At 26.0% G+C, this 21,447-nt stretch overlaps 1 protein-coding gene across 1 annotated transcript; it reads right to left on the bottom strand.

Annotated features, from left to right (window-relative positions):
• Positions 1-8,619: 8,619 nt before the first annotated feature.
• LOC112597417 (putative uncharacterized protein DDB_G0282133) lies at positions 8,620-21,324 on the bottom strand. Its single transcript, XM_025343463.1, has 10 exons — positions 20,993-21,324; positions 19,492-19,685; positions 19,283-19,428; positions 19,104-19,203; positions 18,691-18,776; positions 18,552-18,625; positions 17,134-17,201; positions 11,121-16,117; positions 10,460-10,501; positions 8,620-8,761 (listed from the first exon to the last, which is right to left on the bottom strand). Exons 2-10 carry the CDS (start codon positions 19,681-19,683, stop codon positions 8,680-8,682), a joined length of 5,787 nt encoding a protein of 1,928 aa, XP_025199248.1. The 5' UTR covers positions 19,684-19,685; positions 20,993-21,324; the 3' UTR covers positions 8,620-8,679.
• Positions 21,325-21,447: the final 123 nt, after the last annotated feature.

Genomic DNA, 21,447 nt, shown 5'->3' with positions numbered 1-21,447 from the left:
TAAAGTTATCTGATAAAAATCAAGAGCAGATTTTAACAATACAAGTTAAGTGTTATATATTGTTTGAGGAAAAATGGCTATTAACCAATGGTTATGTTTTCTGGAATACTGATATGCCTGACATTTTATAAACAAGAAAATGGAATTGAAAAAAATAATTTTGTAGGGATTTTAGTCTTAACATTTTTATTGTTATTAATTGAGGATATAAATGCTGTAGTTCTGCTCTGCAGCAGCGCCGTGCCTAGCATTATTACTATTATTAGTACCCGGTGCCAAAAATTATTTTTAGTGCCCTTATTTTCTCTACTATGTATGTTTATACAATTATACCTATAAAGAGATAACATAAGAATAGGGGAGAGAAATTCGTTAGATTTACCATTTTTTGCACATTTCTAACTCAATAGATAAGTAGAATAAATATTGATAGATGTTTATATAAACATTTGGTGAAAATTTTTTCTCACATTCAATTAACTGTTTTATTCCAATATGATTTTTTGTATAAATAAAAATAAAAATTATAGTAAATTCAGTTATCATGTCAATATTTTACTAGTATTGACATATAGTCACTTTCATTATATGAAAATAAATAAAAGTAATACCTAACGTATTGTTAATTAATATTTATTAGTTATTACTATTTCTGTTCTACTCAAATTTAATATCAAATCAATGAAATTAATAATTTAACTTTAAATTGACGTTAAAATTTCACTGGCTGCTAAAGAAAATGTTTTATCATGTTTGACTATGAAAGTAAAATCATAATAACAAAACAACTTAACTAAATGGAAAATATTAAATTATTTATACGTAATAGTTCATTTTGCCCCATACGTCATTATTCTAGGTTACTCTATATTCACGGCCCGATCTCGTATGTACCCACTGACCAGTTGTGTTCTTGTTCTATTGAATTTTGTTTGTCCGGGTATAGGGGGTTTGTTGGTCTGGGCGGCTTCACATAAATTGGCTCTTGCTTCAGCTTCAGTTATCCTCTCGTGACTCGTTCTTTTTCCTCGCAGCGTAATGTTCTCAAAGTTGTAGGTCATTCTCTCGAGACGGGACATCGATGGAGTCGCACATCAAATCCTGAACGTCTCTTAGGGTGACGTTTTGGTTGCCCACGAACGCCTTCACTGCCACCGGAGTGGTATCGTAATATGTACACTCAAAAATTGTGTGTTCAACAATTTCTCACGAGTCACGAGTGTCGGGAGCGCATTTCATCTGGTCTGGGTAGTGCCTGAAATACATATGTCTCATAAGAATTTGGGTTACATGAAACGTGAGGTCTCTTTGGCGTCTTCTCACTCCCCCACCTCCTCAGATCCGAAAGAATTCTACGCGTCCAGGAGGCGTTGTTATTGCGACTCCACATATTGAACTAAGTAACGAGCAGGATATTGGTTTCTGTTTTCCAGACCTCTGCCATCGAGTCGGTCATACCTTAGTCATTAAGCTAGCTCCGTACCTACTGTTTTTCGTTCCAGTGCGAAGAAATTCCTAGGAGGAGTTTTCTCGAAGAATAAGCCGAGGCGGTGCGATAGACTCGCATCACTCCAAGAGCCTCTGGGCACGGGTTATGAAGTTCCAGCAGATCACGTACTTGGTTGTTCTTTCTACCCACGTCAGCGTAAGGCGTATAGCAACTTGCAGCTGCTATTTAGTATAGCTATTAACAGTATTTTCTTAGACTGCAAAGGCCCTGCGAGTAGATTTTACATTTAAGACGTGTTAACAATGTTAATATAATATATGTTTGTTCATAACACTGTAAAATACGAATAAATATGCAATTTCGAAAAGTATCATGTCGGGTTTTGTCTATTTTTTCTATTTAAGTAATAAAAACTATTAATTTATTTTTATTATTTATTTAATTCACACATGGTATGCAATTTAGTATCTATTCACTACAGTCAGCATATAAAAATCAATTAATAAAATACCTGATAATAATACAATACTTAATACATTTTGTGAATTTATAATCAATACATTAATATTAAGTTCAATAAATTTTAACCTATAAAGAGATATGAATTCCACTGGTAACAACTTTAGATTTGTAAAATATATATATATATTTTTTTTTACAATTAATGTAAGGCCAAAATAATTAAATTAATGACTCCACTACACAACGCGTTTAATATCACAGACGGTTTTGTAAAAATGTATTTTTAAAAGTAGATATTAAGAGTTTAATGACACATGCATATAGTTACGAATATTATACATTAATACATTATATATATTATATATTATATTTATAGCGTATCTCAGTTTACGGGAAGGATTGATATATTTTCGAACTCAATTCAGAGTACTATTAGAATTTTTTTTTAAAACAATTATATTATGTTATACATTTTCATTAAAATCGGTCGAGTAGTTGTAGTTTTTTAGTAGACACTAGACACCTACTATTACGTAAGACGCAAGCTATTATTACAATATAATACAGTATAATAAGTTATCATTCAATTAATTTTTATATACTTTATTAAATACAGTTTAAATAAAAGTTTCTATTAGTTTTGTAGGTACCCAATTAAAAACATATTTTGTAACAAAAAAATAAATAAAAAATAAAAAACATTCGATTTGCGTGAGCTAAAACAAAATTTTTATACAAGTCACCTTATAGAAGGTAACTTGTACATAGATTGGGTTTAAGAATTGAAAACGAACTATAAAAACACTCCTCGAATTTTGAAGAATACGTGTGTGAAGTTTTGTGAAAATTGATTCTGTGGTTTCCTAATATAATATGTATAATAGCTTCATCCAAAGGAGTTAATTTCTGTATAATTTATACTCGTACATTAATCTCAAAAAATAAAATACAATTTTAATACTCAATATCATTTTATAAACAAAACATAAGTACTTATTTTTATACGTTAAAAACTGATTAGGGTGACTTTTTGTTTTGCCAGAAACAAGATTTATTTCATGATACGAGTTACTTATTTCGAGTTAATTGTATAAAAATCTGTGCATTTATCAGGGCTTTATACAAATTATCTTCTTTTGTGCTTTACATTTTTCATGGATTAAATAAAACATTGATGATAGATATAACCTTGGTTAATTTATAATATGTACTTGTAAAGTACCTACTCTATGCTGTATAAGTTATAGATACCGATAGTGTGACTTGAACTTACCGTGTTATTTATTAGTTATTCGGTTATTTCTATAATATGCTCAACAGTTGTAACATAAATCTGTTTGATATTTAGGTATAACACATTTATTTATTAATAACATCGAAGACTGTTTAGCGACCGCCGGCCCATATGGCCATATATCCATGTATTGATTCAGACTGTAGATCGGTGTTTTCTGATACAGTACAATAGCACACCTAATCAAATTAATATATATATTATATTTACATAAAAAATATTAAGTTTGGTTAAAATACCTTGAAAGTATAATACAAGTTGTTAATACTGGGATTTAAAAAAAATGTGCGTAAATATACATTTATTATTTATATAAGCGTTTAAAGTAAAAAATGTTAACACAAATTGTCAAAATCACAAAAATGTACTAAATTCATTTCGTAATTAGAAATTTATAAAATATCCAATTTTTATAGCAAAGGCTTAAACTTTTTTTTTGATAGATATTAGAGGTTCAAATTATGACAGTGAGAGAGTTACTTGATGTTTTTATTTATAACAAATTGAATTGACTTTTATATTTTATAATTTAATTTTGAAATAGGTAATGAGTATTTAAAAAAAAACGAGATGTTAACAATCTAGAAATGTTCTTAACTTTCTTCAAAATCAAAACATCTGAAAAACCTTTGTGCGTAGGGAAGGGGGTATATAATATCTATTTTTTTAAATTTGATAACAGGTCAAATTCAATGATTGGAATGATAAATCATCAATAAAATATTATTATATGATATAATAGTTTACCATCTTCCATTTTAGTAGTGTAAAAAGGGGGTTCTGATGCCATTACCACCACCACCACCCTCTCACCAATGTCACCGCAAATCTAACCTAATTCTATGGTGATGGTGACATCTGAACCTCCTTTTTACACTACTCATATCGATAGTGTATTCAAAATTAACTTAAGGTAATTATTAATTACATGTATCTATATAATATATCATATTAATACGCATACTCTTATTAGTCTAAGTAATAACTCCGCCTGTAGTTTATACCTACATGTGTATAGTACTAATAGGAGAAAAATATTTTTATATTTTTTAATAATATAGTATTGGAGTGCTGTATAAGTGCGGTATAGCATTGGTGAAAATTCATCCACGAAAAATATATCGAAACGTTATACTTTATTAATACCTAGTCTATACAAATATGTTATTATCAAAAACAATATTAATGGCAGGTGCATTTTGTTGCGGCCTGTAACTGCTTTTAAAACAACATTTGAACAATCAGGAGTTATAAAAAGATCTATGGTTTTATTATTTGAGTTTTTTTTTAATTATTGTTAGTCACTGAAAAGTCATAATAGAGGTTAAACTGTGAAAATTATTTAACTCTGTTGAAAAAATGTCTTCAATGTTCAATTGAGTCTAGGCTCATACTTATAGTGCTATGCATTGGATTGACATTGATCCATTCGCTTAAACAAGAAAAAGAAGGTAATAATTATCATTTTTGTATTTTTCATATTAATTGTATTAGATAACTGTGTGATATTTATAGGATAAACAAAATAAAATCGTTTTCTTATAGGAATGGATTATAGGTAACTAACAAATAACAATCATCTATGATTATAAAAAATGTATACAATGTATTGCTTACTATAATATATTGTAGGTACCAATAAAGTATTTGGTGTCAGATTACGAAACAAATTTTACCCGAGAAAAATATTTTACCGACATTCAAATTTGTCTCATCTTATGGATAGGTATATTTAGTGATTCTTTTTAGAATTTAAATGCATGTTTATTGCGCAAATCAGCAACTGTATAGGAGGTATAGCTCTCAAATAATTAATTACCAAATAAAAGAATTCATATTTTACATTTAATGAAAACCGTATATAATATTAAATTTAAATAAAAAATGTATATAGTTTTTTTTATTTAAAAAATTACTTTTGTTTTTACAATAATTTCAATAATGTTCTTCAACAACAATGTTATTCATATTTTTCTCTATGGCCAAATAGCAGGAATGTCCTAGTACTAGGTCCCAGTATAAACTACTGTCTATTTATGAGGAACATGTATTACATTTTGATATCTTACTTATAAAAATAATTTTTAGTATTCAATTATTGAAGATTTAAAATAGTTTTTCATGTAGTTTGTAAATTTTTGTAATTTTGAAGGATTTTGTAAAAGTTTGAACTTTAAATGCAAATAACATAAAGTTTTGCTGATGTTTATTATCATAATTTTTATACAGACCACTTATTTGAAAAAAAAAAATGATTTTTAAAAACATTTTTTTAAATTAATTTTTATGAATTTTGACTAGGAAATAATTTTTAATCAAGATTAAAAGAAAAAAAAATCAAAATGTTCTCATGCCTAGAAGATTAAAGATGGTTATTTAAATTTTTTTTATCCTTCATAATTTCCCCGTTTCTCATATCCTTTCCATGTTGTATTAAGACATTTCTACTACACCACTTCTACCGTGGACCTCGTAAATTGCATAAGTAAATTTTTGCAATCAAGTCACATTAAGTCAATAGACCGAAAAACATTTTTAAAAAATCATCTTATTCTAACATCTGTCGTGCAACTCGAAAGTCGAAGAAGCGGAAATGAAGTCCTCAGATGAAATCTAAAAGAAAATCTGTCTTACGCCAAAACCATAGCTATCTGACATCTCTTGAATTTTTGATCAACCATTTCACATCATTGTAAAATTTCTCGACGAATTAAAATTTATCTTTAACTCACTTCTAATTTTGTCCTAACAAGTATAACATCGTCTGATTGAACAATATCTCACTCCTCGTAGTTTCTACTTCATAATAACACACGTCATACTTTCCGTATGTGTATCTATGGCACATTTATTTAATAATTGTAAACAAACTTATACATTTAATACATATTTAATACGTTAATACATTTTAATTATAATTAAAAACTCTATTTTTAGAGAAGAAAGGTATAAAGGATTATATATCCAGGGCGATGCCGTGTTGTTTTGGTAACACATTTTTGATTACAAGCATAATTTATTTTTCTCAAAATATTGATCTATAATATTCTAATACACATTTTTAGAAGCCGTTGAAAGCGACGAAGGTGGTAACGATGGTGTTGTAACGGTATAGTATTACATATTTTGTATATATTTTTTCCCTAATATTAATTTATAGTAATAATTTATTGTTAGATAGAGAAAATCAAACCTACAAAAAAAAAGGAATCAAAGTAAACAAAATTATGTTTCTTTATTTATTTTTATTATTTATTATACATTATTTTTAATAATTTTTTTAGAAATCGTCATTGAAACCTGTAGATTATATTGGAAATGGGAACGAAGAGGAATATTATGATGAAACGGACCGACATTTAATATAATTTAGAAATATAAAGTTTTTAATTCAACTTGTACATTAATAAAATCTATTATTGATTTAACTATGAACTAGAACTAGATTATCAATGTTTCAGACGTAATAATTACGAATTAAATAATTCATATTTTTAAGAAATTTATGTTCTTGGTCCTTGACTTAAAAAATAAAATGTTATGTTAAATTTACAAAATCTTATTGAGTAGATAAGTAAGTATTATATTTTTATTATCGTTATCGATACGATTTAAAACCCATACCAAATAAGATGACATGTGTGCAAATGACCGAACTACGTTTGGTTTGCATCGGAGTAGATCGCTTGCCACCGCCTGCGCTGCGAAATCGTCGTCGCGTCGTGTTGCATAAAATATTATGACCGATGTGTTTTTGCGTGCGGCCCGTTTGCTACACCCAACGTGCGCGAACCCAAGTGTATTAGTATACACGTATCTATGTAAAGATGTGAATCACTATCACGGATATTGGTTGAACAGCACGTTAGGTAGATAATCATTATTTCACTTAAAACTACCTAACGTCTACTCCCCCTCATCAAAATAATAATGTAAATGATTACCTGATTAAAATCTACAAGCTTATAAAGACAATTATTTTTTATAGACATTTTAAATTCTAATTTAGACGAAATTACTTATTAATACTTATAATAACGGTTCGTAAATTTTGTTATAATTCGATATCATTCGTGGGAACTTAAACTTTTGTGTACCTATTATGTAGTAATAGGAATTTCACTATACTTAATAGGTGACATTTTTGATTTATTTTTTCTATTTTACAGTTGGTAGCTATAGAAAGATAATATTACATTTTGTGTTATAAAATTTGATATAATATGGTATAAATATATACTTATTATTAGAATAATTAAGTATGATTAATAATACAACGAATGCAATATTTTCGAAATAATTATATCAAATCACTAAAATATTTAAAGTAAAATAAATTACTTAAATAGCTATATAAAATAAACATATCACTGGGGGTAAAGTTTTATACACTATTTTTCATTAGTATACTAAACGGACAATTCGTACTTTTCTAAAAACAATTTATTACATAGTTAGATTGTAGCTTTTATGATATAGTGTAAAATATATACATATGCCGTTAAATGTTTATCAGGGACTAATCCAGGGAGGGGGCCCAGCCCCTTAAACATATTAACTTTCAGTTTTTTTTTTTAGAATTCTACAGATTGTGATATTACCATATTTCAAATCACATGTGATAATATAATATAAAAAGTGGATATATATATCGGAAAAACGAAAATGTAAATAGACGTTTAGATTTTAATATTTTATTTATAAATTTTATATTATATTAAACAATTATTAATTTATTTATTACATTAATTACCTACTATCATGTCAAACATTTTAAATTATGAATAAAGTACCTATAAAAAAAATGTTTGCCCCACCCCACAGATCTGAATCTGTGGCTGATGTTAAAAGAAGTAATATATTGATTAAAATAGAATTCAATTTAACTGTAGGTCACTTAAGTAATTTTATTGAAATTCAAAATTTCAGTTCCACTGGTTCTTATTTTTATTAACATCAATAGTAAATACATTTGAATTATTGGTTAACAAGTTCTATTTGTAAACATAACTTGTAATTGATTTTGTATACAAACTACATTATTTTGAAAAACAAATTTCAAATTGCCCAATAAAAATAAATTTAAACATATTGTTGACACTTAGTATATAATTAATTACATAAGTAACTGTTTCATAAATCAAGAAAAATACAAAATTTAAAGAAATACAATTAACTAAACCAATGATTGATACAAATAGTTTAACTACATTAAATTGCAGAATATTATAAATGCTTGTATAGCTTACCACTTAATTATATTAATAGCAATAATTAAAAAAAAAAAAACATTCATTTTAATTTTAAATCCTAGTATTCTTTACAGTGAATATATTAAAAAAAAAAAAAAACTATACTTAAGAAAAACGTCAATTAGTAACACAATTAAAATAAAAATAAACGATACAAAAAAAAAAAAAAAAAAAGAATACAAATACAAATAAATAAAAATTATTTAAGGATATTTTATTTTTTACTTTTTCTTGTCCCTGACTCTTAGTACTCTAGGAGAAATAATTGTCTCTTTATCTTTTGGAGCAGCTTGTTTTGCTTTTCTAAAATAATAATAATTATACATTACAAAGTGTCATTTTAATTCGATTATTCTGACAATTAAGTTTTCTTTTAATTTAAAATTTAAGGTTATAAACATAAAATATATATACAAATATATACTATGAAAAGATATTATACTCAATCTGTACCCTAATGCTTAATAAAACTATCTGATAATTGAGTAAAACAGTGAATTACTTGTAAGAAAAAACTAGCCAGTTGTGATATTCACTGTTTGTCTTTAATTATTAGTTTAAATGGTCTATACCATTTTTAATTCAAGAGTTTTGGAAAATTAGTAGGAATAACATTTTTTGATATGTACTATAAATCATGAACTTGAGATTTTGTAAAAGTGCCAAGATAAGCCAGGGATTTCTTATAAAAGTTGTTTGTTTCTTCCTGAATACTTTATAAATATAAATTAATGCAAAAAGTGTGATTGAGTATTTGTGGTACAGAGTTTGTTATTTTTTATGAGGTAATATTTTGAAATAACTGAATTTTCTTCAAATTGAAACAGTAGGTCCATATTGATCTTAGAAGGGATTTTCTATTAAGTAGTTCAATGTATTAATTCATTGAGCATTTGGAGCATATTATGTAGTCTTATTGTTTTAATATAATATGTTGATATCAATCAAAGATAATTTACTGTCAGAGATGATAGGATTTGGGTATCATAGAGTTTATAAAAGTTAAATATTGGGTTTAATTAAAAATAAAATATAATTCTTAATATTTAAAATAATTAAGTTGATTTAACATTTTTAAGTTTTTTCAACAAAAATAAATTACTTAAAAATAGAGAAACCACTGGATACATAACATTAGCATAAAATGATTTAAACTATATATCACAAATTTGTTGTTTTTTACCTTGTTTTTATCTGAATAGGTGAAATTGACTTTTCAGTATTCCTAGAAATATTTTTAAGCTATGTTCACACTACATATGTAAGATATTTATAATTATCAATATAATATGTTCTTATTGACTGCCGTCTTATGAGAACCCAGTTTCATATATATATACAAAGATCATAGTCATTTATTATTTGTTACTGTTAATATAGTAGTATAAGTCATTATTAATTTACTAAGGACTAAAAAGTTCATAATAAATCAATTAAAAAAAAAAAAAAACATTTTATTCTACTATATTTTTAAAATTATGTTTAGTGGTGTAAGCATGTTGAGAAAATAACTGAAAATGAAAAAAAAAAATCAAATTCAAATTTACTGAAATAAAAATGAACATCGAAAAATTTGTTAGGATGAAATGTGTATTTTAAAGATATTTGTTTCATGATAATTGTTTAGTCCAACTTTATTATTTAAAAATTATTCTAAAACCACATTTTAGTAGTAAATGGACATATCTTAAACTTATTGCCAATATTTATTATCACTAGATGTCCATTAAACAACAACCCAATATTTCAAAGATTTAGCTATTAACTTTGATTTTAAAAATAATTAAACACAGAATAGTAAAATGAAAGGATATTATTATTTTTTTTTTTTAATGCTCACATTTACAAGTATAATAACACAGAGATAACGAAATTAAAGTGAGACTATCTATTAGAAACGGGAAAAATAGTCACCTAGTTTAAAACGCTAAATTTTAATATAGTTATCTAGAAGTTCTTAAACCAATTTAAAACTAGTGAAAAAATATAGGCACATTTTACCTTGTTTTTCTTTGTACAGGTGAAATTGACTTTTCAGCATTTCTAAAAAAAAAAAAAAAACAAACAAATTTATAAAAGTAGTAGGTATTTAATCTATCATTTTAGATTCTGAATAAAACATTTGCTCTAATCTCTAATGGTAGTTAATAGTCTAGTAGGGAAATTTTTATTTCTTAGGTAAAATACTTAAAAATGTGATATAGGATTCTTCATAACTTGTTCTTAAAGCAATTATAAAACATTGAAAATAAAAATGCAACTTTTTCCTGCTTGTTTTTCTTTTAATGATTTTAAGTTGTTTTTATGTAATTTTAATAAAAATAGCAATTGTTTACTCAAATAAAAGTAACCTTAGGCGAATCAAATATGTACGTCAAAAAAATCACGTCTACAGCTACGTACCAGAATGTCGCTTTATTATTTGATCAACTACCTAGTTAAATTTTACTAGGATTAACAAGGTAAACCAAATTTTTTAGTCATAGAAACACCTAAGATTACTCTTGGTAAAGAATAAAGATATAACATTTTTCACAATTATTAATATTATTTTCAAAATAACAAGAATGTATTAAATATATTTAAATATAAACTAGATATTTCAATTTTTTTTGTTTTGTTTTAATTCTAATTTTAATATTATATAATTTTTTAAACTTACTTGTTGTATTTTACTTTGAGAGATTCAATGGGCTCAGTAGATAAATCAGATTTTTTCTTTTCAATTTCTGCTCCTTTGAAAGTTACTTGTCTTACTTTTTTACAAGTTGATGAAGCAGAGTCATCAGAATTCAGTTGACGTTTTTTCGCTCGGGTATTTTCATTGGATTTTGGTTTTAATTTTTCATTTGATTTTTTCTTTTCTCTTTTACTAACTGATGTAGTTTCAGAAAGAGAATTATCAGAAGTTTGTTTAACAGATATTTTGGACATATTTCGGGTACGTATATTTGGGGAGTTTGAAGCACGAGAAACTGAGTTTGCAACTTTGGATAAAATATCACATTTTTTGCCTTTAGCTTTGGGCTGAGATAAAGGCGATGAATCAGCTGCACGTTTACGGCTTTGTATTTTTGGCGGCTGCAATGAAACATCTGAAGTTTTATTTTTTTCTCTTAGATTACGTTTAGTTGACACTGAAGATAAATTGTTATCAACAATAATATCTTTTTTTTTAGTTTTTTCTTTGGTAGACTTAGATGGACAACTAATTGATTGAGGTTTTTGAGTACTTTCTTCGGTTACATACTTTAAAGAATCTTTTACACTTGTTTTAATTGATTTTGAAGGTAAAAGATGGTTAAGCTGAGCATTTTTATTAGTTCTTAAAATTCTTAAGCTCGTAGATTTGTTTGTAGTTTCAGGTAAAGATTTATCAGGTACTTGATTAACTGCTGAATTTTGTTTAGGTAGAGTATAACTTGATTTCTTTGGAGAATATGAAGTCTGAGAAACTGGGCTCGCTACTGCTTTGGATAAAATATTCTTTTTTTTGTCTTTATTGTTTTGAGTTAAAGGTGATATATTGGCAGCACGCTTGCGACTTTGTGTTCTTGATTGCATTGAAACATCGGATATTTTGATTTTTCCTCTTTGACTACGTCTAGTTGGTAATGAGAGTAAATTATTATCAATATAAATATCTTTCTTCTGGGTTTTTCCTTTAACTGATTTAGGTAGATCAAGTGATTGTAATTTTTGGGTACTCTCTTCTTCAGTTTCATTTGATGATTCATACTCAGAAGAATTTTTTGAACTTGTTTTAATTGGTTTAGAGGGTAAGAGACGTTTTGACCGAGTATTTTTATTTGCTCTTAAATTTGTAGATTTCTTTGTCTTAACAGTTTTTGAAATTTTGATAGATTTTGATTTTACAGCACATGTTGTTTTATTTTTTTTATCCAACTTCAATTTACTTGATTCAGATAATGCATTATTAGAATCAGTATTACATGTCTTAGTTGATGAAGTATTTCTTCTAGATTTTCCTATTGTTTTAACTTTATCAGAATTCAATGTATTTTTTTTAGTTTTAATAGAAGAAGAATAATTATTAAGTTTCCTCCTACGCAATTCCCTTTCAAATGTTTGTATTTCATCCAGATAACAAGACGTATCATCTTCACTACTTGATGGTGAATCTTTGGTAGCCATTATTTGTACTTTAACATTTTCTATCATTAAATTATTAGACTTAATTTTATTTACATTCATTGAAGGTAATGACTTAGGATTGTTTTTCTGATTATTTGTTATTTTTTTAGTTGGACTACATGCATCTTCTGATGAGCTCAATGAAGTAGAGTAATTATTACTTTTAGAATCAGTTTTTGAAATAGAAATTAAAGATTTACTTTTTGTTGAACGGTTAGTATTTGCTCGAACAGCTCCACCAGTTTTATTATCAATGGAATTATTTTTTCTCAGTAATATTTCATCAGTATTGCTAGTTTCTGCTGAGTCATAATTGTCAATGTAACTACTTTGGATTTTAGAAGACCTAGTAGATCTTCTTTTATCACTCAACATAGATTTTCTAACTCGAGTAGATTCATTTTTTATAGGTCTTATAGCCTGAACAGACTCATTTGAAGTATAATTAGATATTAATGAAGTTGAACCCTGTGTAGAATTATTATTTTTAATTTCCGATTTATTATTCTTAATATTTGAGTCTTTCGATTTTTTAACAAATAATTTTTTTTTATGTTTACCTGTTTTATTAATATTTGTATAACAAGTAACAGAAGCTTTTTTAACCGATTCATTAAAGTCTTTCATCAATTGTGACCATGATTGTTGTTCAGAATCAAATGGCTGAACTGGAGTAGAACTTCTATCTCTTAGTCTATCTTCATTTTCAGCAGAATTATCTTTTGTGATTTCATTAGGTTGTGTACTTGTAGTAGAATTAAAAGGGGTTTTTGAATTTTTGGACCAATTCCAAGGGGTAGATTCATACCTAGGTCTACCAATAGATGTATCTAGTAAATGATCTGAACTTTTGTTTTGATCGTTTTCATCATCATCATCATCATCATCATCACTAGATGAAGATAAAGCCATAAGTTCTGCAATATTCATTTTAGTTGAATTAATTGTACTATGTTCAGGGTTATTAGATTTTCTTAATTCTTTAGAATTATTTGCACCAAGAGCAGATTTTAATTGATCCAAATCGATTGTAATTTTTTTAGTTGGTTTTAGAGAAATATTATTTTCAGAAAGATTGTCTGAGGGTATAGTTTTTGATAAGCAATTTGATTCTTTATTATTTACATTTATATTCTGCAAAGAATTAGGTTCATCTATTTCAGTATTGGTGAACAATTCAGAAATATTAGAATTGTCAATATTTGTCAAACAATTGTTACTAGCATTATCTTTTTCTAAAGATTTTGATATGGATCCTGAATTACATATAATTTCTGTGGATTCATCAACTGTTAGTGTGTTTAATGAATTATTTGACAGATGACTATTTATTTTTAAAGTATGCTTTTCAGTATCTGTTTCTTCAAGAACCAAATTTGATGTCGATGTTTTTTGTTTACTTAAGGCCAATGTTGAATTTACAGAAATAGTTTTATTTTCATTACAATTAGTGTCTGTGTCATTATTACTGTGTATTTTGTCAAGCTGTACTTCAATAGCATCCATAAGACTTTTGTTTACAGGTTCAGCTGATGAAACACTTTTATCACTCAATGTCTTATTACATTTATCGAGATTTATTTCATTAATTTCTAATGAATTTTGTAGATTATCTTTTCCTACTAATATATAAGTTTCTACAAGACTTTCTTTATGTTGTGAATGTGTTGTTTCATGTTCATCAATACTCCCATTGAACATTTCAGACATACTTTGAACTACGATTGATGGGGTTTGTTCAACAATTTTTGAAACATTATTTTGTTTATCTATTTGATCAAAATTCAGATCTGAAGGTTTATCGACAAGTTTTACACTATCATTTTTTTGTGGATCAAGTTCACCTTGAATAGCTTTAATTTTGTTAGCAAATTCAGCATCATTTTTTGATGTTGAGACTTCATTTATACATGTATTATCGTTAACAAATTCAGAATCATCTTTCTGTTCATGATTATAATCTTTTTCAATTGAGTTATTTATTTTGGACGATACAGTAATATTCTTAGGCGTTTTTTTGTTATTAGTACAAATTTCTTCAACCATAGTATTTTTTAAATTTTTAGAGTTGTTTTTTTGAGTTTCATCTATATTATCATCATGTGGTGATATACTATTTAATTCATGATCTACTACATGGCTCTCAATATCATTAGACTTTGTCAGAATTTCACTAATAGATGTTGTACAGTCTTCTGTAATGTAACGAGACGTGTGAAGTTTTGAATTTGTATCACCCCGATTTATTATTTCAGTAGAAATAGAATTCTTTTCGGCATTATCAAAAGTTAAATCATTATCATTTTCTATAATAGAATTAGAGTTCACTGAAGGAAGCTTTAATGGTGAAGCAAAAGTATACTCGTATTCAAGATCATTTACATCATTTATGGATTCATCTTCAGAAAAAACATTAACTGGTATTTTTTCAGTTTCTGTAATATTTAACGATTTTGTATTAGGATTTGACACTAGTTCAACACTTTTTAATGGACTTTTTTTAGTTTCTTGAACTATTATTTCATTTTCAATATTACCAGAAGTTTTTAGAGAATCTTCGGCTTCAAAAATGTCTTCTAGATTAATTCGCCTTGATGAAGAAACTGATTCTTGTAATATACTTGGATTATTTTGAGAATTATTATTAGGCGATATATCTATGTGTTTTGATCCATTCATACTTAACAGATCAGATGCTCGAATACTATGCTTAGGAGATTCATTGGTACGTTTTTCAATGGAATTAACAAGACTCATTACTTTATTACCTCTTGATCCTCGTTTAGACGATTTATTAATATTATTGTCTAAAATTGGTGAATTAATCAAAGATGAAACACTATTATCTAATGGCTGTACACCATCTAAATCATCATCATACTCTTCAACATTAAACTGCATAGAATTTTTAGTACTTTGATCAAAATCAATCAAATTATTTTCATCATCTGTAACAGTAAAACTAAATCCGGGATTTAATCGAGTCTTTGTATTTTTAATCTTACTATCAGTTTTTGGTAAACGAGCAAACTGAACCATTCGGCAGCTTGATCTTGATCGATTAGGTTTAGTGGTTTTTGAACATTTCAAAATAGAACGTCTCGGAGCAGGTGTAGTATTTTCTTCGATTACTATAGATCTATCATCAATAGAATAAGTATCTCTTCTAGATGTGCTCGGTTCAGGTTCAGAAACTGTTAACTTGTTATCAGTATTAGATTGTAAGTTATCATTATCTTCATTCAATTCTGATTGGTTATCAACATCATTATTAGTATTTATATTAATAGAATGTTCAGTATTCAATACAAAGCTGGGTGGATCTGGGGAATCAAATTCTACGCCTTCGTCTTCATAATGATAACTAGAACTTAATTCTGGTGTAGAATCTCTCTTTAATCTTTGAGTAGATAATCTGTTATGAGCTCCAATTGAAGATAAATTGTCTGATGTATTAGTAACAACCCATGATTTTCTTTGAGTGGATTTAGAATCTCTAAGAAGCTAAAATAAAATTAAAAGTGTAATTAAAATATTAGTTAATAGAATAATACTGTATATATACACAGAACTACTAATTTTTTGATGTATTAAAATGTCCTATTTATTTTATTTAAATTGAAAAATAATAATATATCTTTCAAAAAAAAAAAAAAAAACAATATAGACAAATTTAATTTAATTTTAGATAAATAGTAATTAATTAAATTAATATATAAATTTAAAACAACCAAAAGATCAAGAGTTTTGGTCAAATTTGTTCATTATGCATTATTTATGAATGAAGTAATTAGAAATGTGATAATGAAGTGATATGACATATTACCATATTAGTTTCTTTTTAGAATTGATAGACACATAGTACTATTGTTACAGTGATACAATTTTAAATTACTAAAAACAATTATCAATTTTCTAATTATAATTTTAAGGACAATATTGGATTATATTCATATTTGGCAACATATTTTTATTTTTTATATTAAAATATCAAATATACATTAATAAAAATCAAATTAACTTGCAATTGTAATTATTATAAATACAATTAGGAATTATTGGTTTAATCAATTGGTCACACTGAATACCCAATAGTCGATAAATTTAATTTGTCTATATAAAATCATAACAAGCAAATCCTAAACATAAATATTGTTTAATGTCGGCAAATAAAAAGTTAAATTATTATTTTAATTTATTTCACGCATAAAGATAAAATTAATTGGTTCACATTCTAAAAGTATACTCGATTAATTTCTAATTATATAAATGATTGGAAATTTAAAAAAGGTGTAGAAAAATCATGATAAATAGTTAATAATTAATTAATTAACATTTGCTTAATAAGTCAACTATTATGAATATATATTTTTTATCAATTTGATAATATTTTCAACAATTTTTTTTTTTTAGATATGTTGTTAAGTTAACTTAGTTATTTGAAGCATAATTTTAAAAGTGTTAACAAATTAATGATGTAACTATTAACATTAAATATTTAAAAAAATCTTAACAATTACCGGTATATTTCGAACAGGAGTCATTGAATATGATTTCATCAATTTAGATCCAGATTGAGCAGTTGAAGCTGAAAATATTGAAATAAAATTTTTTATATGTATAATATTAATAATATCAAATAGATAAATGTATAGAAAATTTTAATAATTGTCAAATTCAAAAATTCAAGTTACTTTCTTAATTTTATCCAAGCTGTAAAGAAAATTATAAACTATGCAAATGATAACTAAAAACACTTAATATTTCAGTACTAAGACTTGATTGTAACAATTGTGTTTACAAAATATTGAAGATATAATTTTTATCAAGTTTTTTTATTTAAATACTTATACAGTTGTATAACCGTTAAAATATGGCAACTACTAATTTTAATCATAAACTATTTTACTTAGTAGTTTTTAATACTATTTTATTAATTTAAATTCAGAATTAAAGTCTTACATAAAGTAGGATCCCAATTTTTTATTTTGAATTAATGCAAAACTATATGATATATGATAATAAATTCAAAATAACTTTTAAAATATTATAATATGTAACATTCAAAATGAAAATCTTATAACTCATGGTTTGATCAATAAAATTGAATGGAAAATTTTTAATAGTATAAATGGGCGAATGAGAAAAAATAATTAAGTTGTAAAGCATAAGCACAAAATTTGAGATGTAAAAAGTAAGATATAACATATATAGCATATTATAATAGTAATATTTGTATTTTTCATTATTTTATGAATAACTTTTTTAAAAGAAATTTTAATCTAATGAATTTAAGTGTTTAAATAATTAAAGTTCAAAAGAGTTGATAAATAATATTTTAGTTATTATTTTATTAATAAGACTATTTTAATATTTAAAATGATTTTTGGTAAAATTAATAAATAGTATAAAAATAAAAATTATAGGCAAGTGGATACCTGTCTGCTGCACAGTAGGTAATCGCTCTTTTCTTACACTTTCATAGGCATATGTATCTTATCTCTACTTTTTTCAAGTCATTAATACCTATTTACCCATCATATTTCATAATTTATTTACACAGCTACTTCACTATTTTTGAGTCACCTTTCCTCATTTTAACTATAACAGATGTTACTTCTACACTATCCACAATAAATACATTTTTAACTGAATCCTACTCTTTCACTCCTTAAATCCATCCTTATTACACTCAAAATGGTATTACAAAATTTAATCCTTAATCTCAACGGCATTCTCTTGCTACACAAAATATCAGATACCTCTCTATTTCATCCATTCACATATAATCCTATTGCAGAGATTACCTTCAAAACTTCTATTCTTTTTTATTACTGGTCCTAAGCATTTGAATCAACTAATTTCATTCACTATTATTACATTACCTTAACTATGTACAATAGTTTTAATATCATTATATAATATAAAATTGACATACTTGAATTTTGGTTCTGTAAGTTATTCTGCACTTCATCAAATGAAGATTTAGACATATTTTCTGTTGTGACAACACTATAGATTATAAAAAGAAAATTTTAATTCAGTTTTAGTAGTAAGCTACACTAATCAATACTTACATAGGTGTTTTATTTAAGCTCATTATTGTTTTTGAGGGAGTTTTCATGCTGCTCTTAGATGAATTTGAAAATATTTTCTTATTGTCCTAATATTTAATTTAAGTAAATTAATTAGCATAAATGAAATCATAGTTTTAATTAAAATACACATTCAATTATCTTCTTTATAATTAAGTATTTAATTATAAAAAAACAAAATAAATAAATAAAAAATAAGTAAATGATATCAAAATACTAACTATTTAACTTATTCAATAAATTAGGCATATTAATTCTTGGTTGCATAAACAATCATTAAATATTTAATGATACTAAGCTAATGTCTTAAACATGATTATGCTCAAGATTAAACTATTAAATTATCATATTTTTTTTTTATGCAACCTGGTATGAGATATTTTATACTTAAGTACCAATGGTGTGATGACTTGGTTTAAAAAACGTTCGGGTACTCTGGGTGATAAATGCTCATTTCTTATCCCAGATTTTTTGCAGGATAAATTATTAAAATCTCTAAAGTAACAGACAATTTAAAGAATTTATTATACATTTTAAAGTTAAGCTATGCAAAAAAAATTTAATGTTAGTTTACCCATGTGGCTTCTTTGGATATTCCCAAACAAATTTTCTCTCACAAATTTCAATTTCATCTGAATTATGCAATAAAAAATTACTCCTGCCAACTTTCTTTCCATTTACTTTGGTTGAACCAGCAATACTTTTATCACGAACATATGCCTAGTAAGTTAGAAAATAAAATTAATAATTTCTCATAAAATCAAAAGAAAAAGTTTAATTTACTTTATTATCAATACATAATATACTACATTGTTGAGCTGACACTTTTTCTAAAAGAATCCTTATATCACAATTATTATCACGACCTAAAATGCATTCTTTCTTTGTTACTGGAAAACGACCACAAACTGAGCCATTTCCTTTTTTGATCAATAAAAAACCATAGTAGGTTTTAACTGATTTTTGGCTATCCATGACTAAAAAAAAAAAAAAAATTATTAAATTAAAAACCAATACATTTTTGATCAAACAAATTAAATTAGACTAAAAAATTAAGACAATAATTTTTACTTTTTTAAAAAGTAACATTGGTACTATATTTGATTAATAATTGACATAAGCTTGTTTTTAACAAATATATATATAAATAAAATAATCTAATATATATTGCTATAATTAATATTGATTGATGTAGATAATTAATAAAGACTAGGTACCTATTGTAAAAATATATTGATAGAAATTTAAAAGTAAATTTATCCAGTTTCTAATTAAATTGTTATTAAGTGTGTAGAAAAAGGTGGCAACAGTGGGCTAATAAAATTTAAACTAGGAGTTTCTATAGATTTGAGACTCAACAAAAATTAATTTTCATGATTAGATATGCTAAACTGAATTTTAAGTTAAATCAAATAAATTACTTATCTTGCCTAGTCATTAAAATCAGGGCTTGAGACTTGTGTACATTTTGTTTGTAATATATTAAAAGTTAGCGAAATAAGCTATAATATTTAACATAAGAAATTAAATTTAAAGTTATTAGAGCATATAAATTTAGTAATATTTATAATAGGGTTTTTGCATTTTGTATGCTATTTTTATAACTATTTGTTAATATTTATTTATATGAAATTAAATGATTAACATAGGTAATAAGATTTGAGTTTGATGATAAGCGGTAAGTGCTATAATAAATTTCTATTTAACAAAAAAAATATAAATGAATGCTCAATATAAATTCCAGTATACACACTGATATCACCTTACTGATTGCCACTATGCAACAATGCATTGCGTCACTCATTCTCATAATGTATAAAAATGCAAATAGAAATTGTGTTTTAATTTGTGATTTGAATGTACTTTTTACACATAATTATTGTTTCAATAATATTATAACGTATATTTCATATTTTTATAGTGCTTATGTATTGAGCCTGGATGTCTGCAATATACAAATCTTACTTGATGATCAATTGGTTATTTTGTACATTTCCAAATTAATCCTGAACCATAATCTGGGGAAGTTTTAATTGTGTGAGAAGCGTTATTATTTTCAATGTCAATACATTAAATTATAAAAAATTGAATAATAAGCATCACTCCACCAACAACAAACAGGTTTTATTTCTAGAGTACTTACCATAATATTATGTCTATTGCCTATAATATATTAATTAAGTGTATTATGGTAGAATTATAATCAACAATAGTCATGCAAAACTACACGATATATTGTTTCAATAGAGGACATTTTCAACGAAAAAAAATAATAGATACTTACTATTTCTAAACGCGACTGGTACGAGGTGTGATTGAACTTCGTTAGGTCACACCACCGACCGTAAAAAATAACGAATTAAAAAAAATTATCCGCTGCACAAGATTCAATAGTTTAAAAGTAACATGGCCAATAATCACACAAGGTGAATGGGCGAGACAACAAACTATTAAGTTTGAAGTTACAAAAAACGTCTAAAACAAGGAACTTGATTCCCGACGAAAACAAACGCGCACCGGGTTCAACAATAGGGAACGCGACGGTTTAGGCGCCAATGTGCGACGGTTATGCGCATATGGGCTTCTTATTTCTTAAATCTCAATGTTTGCACTCGGTATAACTTTATCCAGTGTACGATAAGGAATAACCGTTATGGTATCTCAAACCATCCGTTTGGTAGCGCAGCAGTAGGCAGAAGCAGTGTCAGCAGGCTGCCAGTCACCTAAACTGAGTTGAAA

This window comes from Melanaphis sacchari, unplaced genomic scaffold (genome assembly GCF_002803265.2).
Source record: "Melanaphis sacchari strain LSU unplaced genomic scaffold, SCAv2.0 Contig40_pilon_pilon, whole genome shotgun sequence".
NCBI lineage: Eukaryota > Metazoa > Arthropoda > Insecta > Hemiptera > Aphididae > Melanaphis > Melanaphis sacchari.
The sequence above is the reverse complement of the archived record's forward strand: the minus strand, read 5'-3'. Positions and strand labels throughout refer to the sequence as shown.